The sequence below is a fragment of the Dipodomys merriami genome, unplaced genomic scaffold, assembly GCF_024711535.1.
Source record: "Dipodomys merriami isolate MVZ:Mamm:240054 unplaced genomic scaffold, mDipMer1.0.p SCAF_328, whole genome shotgun sequence".
NCBI classification, from domain to species: Eukaryota; Metazoa; Chordata; class Mammalia; order Rodentia; family Heteromyidae; genus Dipodomys; species Dipodomys merriami.
The window spans coordinates 669544-674586 of NW_027204804.1; the positions used below are offsets into that span (position 1 = coordinate 669544).

General features: G+C 55.3%; 1 protein-coding gene across 3 annotated transcripts; it reads right to left on the bottom strand.

Annotated features, from left to right (window-relative positions):
- Window positions 1-109: 109 nt before the first annotated feature.
- On the bottom strand, window positions 110-4110 carry LOC138841692 (aspartate beta-hydroxylase domain-containing protein 1). Of its 3 annotated transcripts, none has more exons than XM_070042468.1 (4): window positions 3987-4110; window positions 2635-2811; window positions 977-1090; window positions 110-374 (listed from the first exon to the last, which is right to left on the bottom strand). In XM_070042468.1, exons 2-4 carry the CDS (start codon window positions 2738-2740, stop codon window positions 265-267), a joined length of 330 nt encoding a protein of 109 aa, XP_069898569.1. In that variant the 5' UTR covers window positions 2741-2811; window positions 3987-4110; the 3' UTR covers window positions 110-264. The 3 variants fall into 3 exon arrangements, with proteins under 3 accessions (XP_069898569.1, XP_069898568.1, XP_069898567.1); XM_070042467.1 differs by having other exon boundaries at window positions 3817-4110; XM_070042466.1 differs by lacking the exon at window positions 3987-4110 and having other exon boundaries at window positions 2635-3762.
- Window positions 4111-5043: the final 933 nt, after the last annotated feature.

Genomic DNA, 5043 nt, shown 5'->3' on the forward strand with positions numbered 1-5043 from the left:
CAAGGACATGCCTGACTACTTTTATCACTGAAGACCAAGGAGCCCCAAGCCCTTCCCTGGGCTGGCAGCTGGGAAGAAAGCAGTCAGGAATTGGGAGTGGATTCAGAATTTATATTTCAAGGCTCACCAGCCAATTCTTACCCTTGGCAATCCTCCCCCCACCCCTCCTTCAGTGGAGAGGAATCCTGGCCACCACTCATGCTGTCCCTGAATCCCAGAGTGCAGCATCTCTTCACCCCAGGTATCTGAAGGGCACACCTTCCTTCAAGGGTCTGGTGCAAAAACAAAGTCAAGGGCCTGACGCTCAGCCCCAGCCACGTTAGGGTGCCAAAGGTCTACAATGAAGACCACTCGAGGCCCATCTTCAGGGGAGCCTAGGACACATGGGATAGAGACAGAACAGCTGACATCAGTTTATCTGTCAAATTACATTCACCACATATGCATAAAAGCGAACAGTAAACAGGCCAGGCCCTTTTCTAACCCTTTGTTGGTTTCTATATAGCCCAGGCTGGCCTTGAACTGAGTCCCCCTTGCTCAGCCTCGCAAGTGCTGGACTTAAAGTTGTGTACCACCACACCCAACATCATCTGAATAGATGTATGGATCTGAGGCATCAAAACAAACAGGTAGTGCCATAGTTATCCCCTTATAAAATGGGACAAATAACTTAGCCAAGGTCTCACAGCTGCTAAATGCAAGTGGTAGGACAGGGCCCCAGGTGATCCAGGCCAGAGTTCTATCCTGGTATCCATTGTATGTGCTACCTGGCATTCACTGAGCCTTACAGTCACTTAATAAGGAAGGCAGTTGTCCCACAGGTCATCTGAGGAGTTGCATATGACTTGCTCAAGACGAGGTACCTAGAAAACCATGCTACTGGGACAAGGAGTCAGCCAGCTTGATCTTGTACCCTCTAAACTAGCTTGCTCTTTGGTCCCTCACCCCTACCCCCAGAAGAATGGGAGCTCCTTACCATTGTGAGCCACTGTGTGCAGGAAGGAATCATCTACCAGGAGGCAATGTCCTTCGGCCCAGCACTGGGGTTCGCCCCCGACAACCAGCTCACAGCCAGGAGGAATCTTCAGGCCTGTGTGAAGAGATGTGGCATCCAATACTCCTGCCTCTAAGGTGTCCACTTCCCTTAGACAAGGTCTTGTGGTGGTCTTCCCTTGCTGTCTGAAAGGTGATGTGTGTAATCTATATATAGTACTGTATGGAAAGGGTTAGGATAGTGGGGAACCAGTGGCTCACACCTGTAATCCTAACTACTCAGGAGGCTGAAATCTGAGGATCACAGAAGCCAGCCTGGGCAGGAAAATCTGTGAACTTCATCACCAATTAACTACCAAAAAATCCAGAAGCTGGGGCTTAGGTGGTATAGGACTAGGCTTGAGTAAAAGAACTAAGGGACAGTGCCCAGGCTGTAAGTTCAAGCCCCAACGCCAACACACACACACAAGCTCACACAATTCTAGGAGATAGGGCAAGTGTGGGAAGCATCATCTATAGTTTTCGAAAAAACAAAAGAGAAAATACCATCTCTTTCTTAGCCTCCTGACAATTCAGCTCCAGAGCCTACTATGTGCTGGGCTCTCTGTGTAGGTTGACTAGCAACTCCAATAAAAAATCTGAAAACCGGAAGTGGCGCTGTGGCTCAAGTGGTAGAGTGCTAGCCTTGAGCTGAAGAGCTGAGGGACAGCGCCCAGGCCCAGAGTTCAAGCCCCATGACTGACAAAAAAAAAAAAAAGTGGGAGGGGAGCTACTGGAACTTGAACATCTGCTGGCATTACCATCAGTAAAAGAAATGTAGGATTTGGGCATGGAGCATCTAGAGAACTAGAATATTTCAGGTGTGCCTTTTTTTTTTTTTTTTTTGGACGGGGTCTTGCGATATAGCCCAGCCTGGCCTTGATCTCACAATCCCTCAATCTCAATCTCCTGAATGCTAGTGCAGACATTCAGCTCAAGGCTTAAGTTTCAATTTTATTTGATAAGTACTTTCTTCTTAGTGCAATGCAGATGACCACATACAGTTCTGTAAAGATTCCTTTTAATTAATTATAACCAGCTAGTCACTGGATGGCTTGCACTTGTAATCAATCCTAGCTACCCAGGAGATTGAGATCTGAGGATCAAGATTCAAAGTTAGCCCTGGCAGAAAGGTGGATGAGACTCTTATCTCCAATTAACCAGCAAAAAAAGCTGGAAGTAGAGGTGTGGCTCAAGTAGTAGAGCACCAGCTTGGAGTGAAAAAGTCAAGTGAGTACATGAGGCCCTGAACTCAAGCCCCAGTAGCTGGCACAAAAATAGAATAAGTTAAGCCAGGCACTGGTGGCTCATGCCTGTAATCCTAGCTACTCAGGAGGCTGACATCTGAGGATCACAGTTCGAAGTCAGCTCAGGCAGGAAAGTCTCATCTCCAATTAAAGAAGAGAAAAAGCCAGAGGTGGCACTGTGGCTCAAGTGGTCAAGTGGTGGTAGGGTGCTGTGCAAAAACCTCAGGACCAGCAGGAATAAAAGTAAAACCAAAGGTGGGGGAGATTGGCTGTGAGGAGAAAATGCTGTGGGCAACAGGGAATCATGGGAGATTTCTGAGAAGAGAGACAGGTGGTCTGGGCAGGATCTACTTACCCAGATGGCATCTGACCCGAGCATTTGTAGGCCCACAGCAGCCCTCCAGCCGGGCCCCAGGTAGAAGGACAGAAAAGCCAGCATTGCCGAAGGTGTTGGCGCTCATGAAGCTCCGAAGCCCCCTCAGTGCCCGATAGGCTCCGGGGCACCGGCGGCAGTTGCTAGGTTGGCACCGGCCTGCTTGATACAGCAGGAGCTGGTAGCACCCAGGGGCCCGGGGCGGGGACCAGCCCCGAGGCAGAGGAGTAGTCCCTGAGAAGTCCCAGCTTATAGCCCCAAAATCCCGCAAAATGGCAGGGAAGTTGCTCTCTAGAAGCTCCACATCATGCCGCTGGGCATCTCGAGGCACAAAGGGGGCTGAAGGCAGGTCTGGTAGGAAAAGCAAGCCTGGACGCTGAATGCCCAGGACTCCTGACCCTCCTCCAAGGCTTGGGCTACCCTGAGCTGCACGCCTCACCCTACCCATCCCAGCCCAGGAGTAGCGCCTAGCATAGGCCCGAAGTCGACGGCTCACTAGGCCTTCTGTCCCAGGACCTTCTGCAGGGTCTCCAGAGCTCCTCAGGCCAGGCCTGCCAGCTTCAGGGCATCCCCCAGACCCACCATTAACCCCCCTAGCCTGGCTCCCAGCGCCTAGGGTCTGCATGTCTTCAGAGCCCAGGCGATAGCAGTACCAAAGGAACAGAGATGTGAGGGCTCCAAGGAGCAAAGTGAGGGCTGAAGAGGCCAGGGGTAGCGGCCAGGAGAGCATGATGGGCAAGGAGGCCCTGGCCAAGAGTCCTGGGGCATCTTCCAGTCCCCAGGTTCCCTGTCCCCCTAGCTCTCCACCTGTCCCCTGTATGGCTGCTTCCTGGTCTCCCCCTGGGCCATTTCCCTTCCACATCCCCAGCTTCTCTCCAAGATCTCTCTCCTCCTCCTGTCAGGTATCTCCAACCGGTCCTTTCCCTTTCTTTCCTCTAGCTCACTCTCTTCTCTTCTTCCTCCCCTCTCTAGATCTCTCTCCTCTCTTCCCTCTATGGCTTCCCTTTCTTCTTTCTCCTTCCCGCAGCCTCCTCTCTTTCCCTCTGCCTCTCCTCTATCTCCACCGCTCTCCCACTCTCCTCTTCTCTCCTCCCTCCACCCCTCCTTTGGCTCCCTCTCCCCCTTCTTTCTTATAGCTCTCCCCTTAACCGTTCCTACCCCCACCTGGACCCGCAGCCCCAAGACCCCGCAGCTTGTCTTCCTCTGTGGCGGCGTCTCTGTCCTTCCTCCCTCCTCTCCCTTTCTTGCCCTTGCTTCTCACTTGACCTGACCCGAGGTCCTGCCTCGCTCTCGCTCCCCGTCTCCCACACGCTCCTTCCCTGGCTCCCACTCACCCTGACGTCACTCCTTCCCGCAGCCCTCTCTTCTTAGCTACCTCCAACCCCTCCCGGTGGCAGCCGCAACTCAGCCCTGGGGGAGGGGGGAACTCCTCTCCAGATTTGCCTCACTACCCGCTCCCTCCCCCCACCCCAAGCCTGACCGGGCGCCACGTGGGGTACAGGGGGCACGGTGCCAAACTCCGAGCACCCTGCAATGCGAAAAGAAGGGGCGTGGCCTCGCCGCGGGCGTGGTGGGGTGGGCGGGGACTGGCGGGTGGGCGGGGTTCGCTCAAGGGGCGGGGCGAGGGCTCAGACTGAGGGCCCAGGCCGACGCTCTAGGACTGCGGGAGGGGGAGGCCGCGGCGGGTCGGTCGCGCCGCGGGTCCCCGGAGAAGTCGGTCCGTGATCTCCCCCTACCCCTCACATCCCCCTCTTTGGTCTCCACAACAGCCTGCCCCCGGCGAGTGGTCGATCGCTAGTGAAAGCGGCTCCAGCCAATGGCCGGACGCGCAGGCGGGGCGGAGAGGAGCTGTCCGCGCGCCCTGGTGCTGAAAAGGGCGCTCCCCACGCGCAGTGAGGGCGACCCAACCACAGCCCGGGCCGAAGCCGCCCAGCGGCTGGCTGGGGTCATATTGTATGTGAAGAGGGGGGTCTCTCCTCCCCAGACCCTAGCCTGTCACCCCCTTAGACTTTTCACAAGCCCGCAAAGTCGCCATTCTCCTGGGTGGGGGGCGGGGGGGGAATGGGAGAGTCAGTTCCACCTGAGCTTCGGGGAAAAGGCAAAGGGAAGTCCCGCGGGGGGTCCGGATACGGACAGAGGACATATTGGGGACCAAGCAGGGCTCGAGCCAAAGCTGAGCCGCCCCTCGGAGGGGAAGAGGAGATTCAGATTCCAGATGTGCTGGAATGGCGTGGGGGAGGGGAGCCTAATGACGGCTGGGACCAGAGTTTCCTTTGGCTCCCCTAGGGGCCGCGGGAGTGAGGATTACGGTCCTGGCTCCTGATCCCTCCTTCCTCCATCTGCACTTCCTTCTCCTCCCTCCTCCGCAAATACATCCCAAGCCCCTCCTTT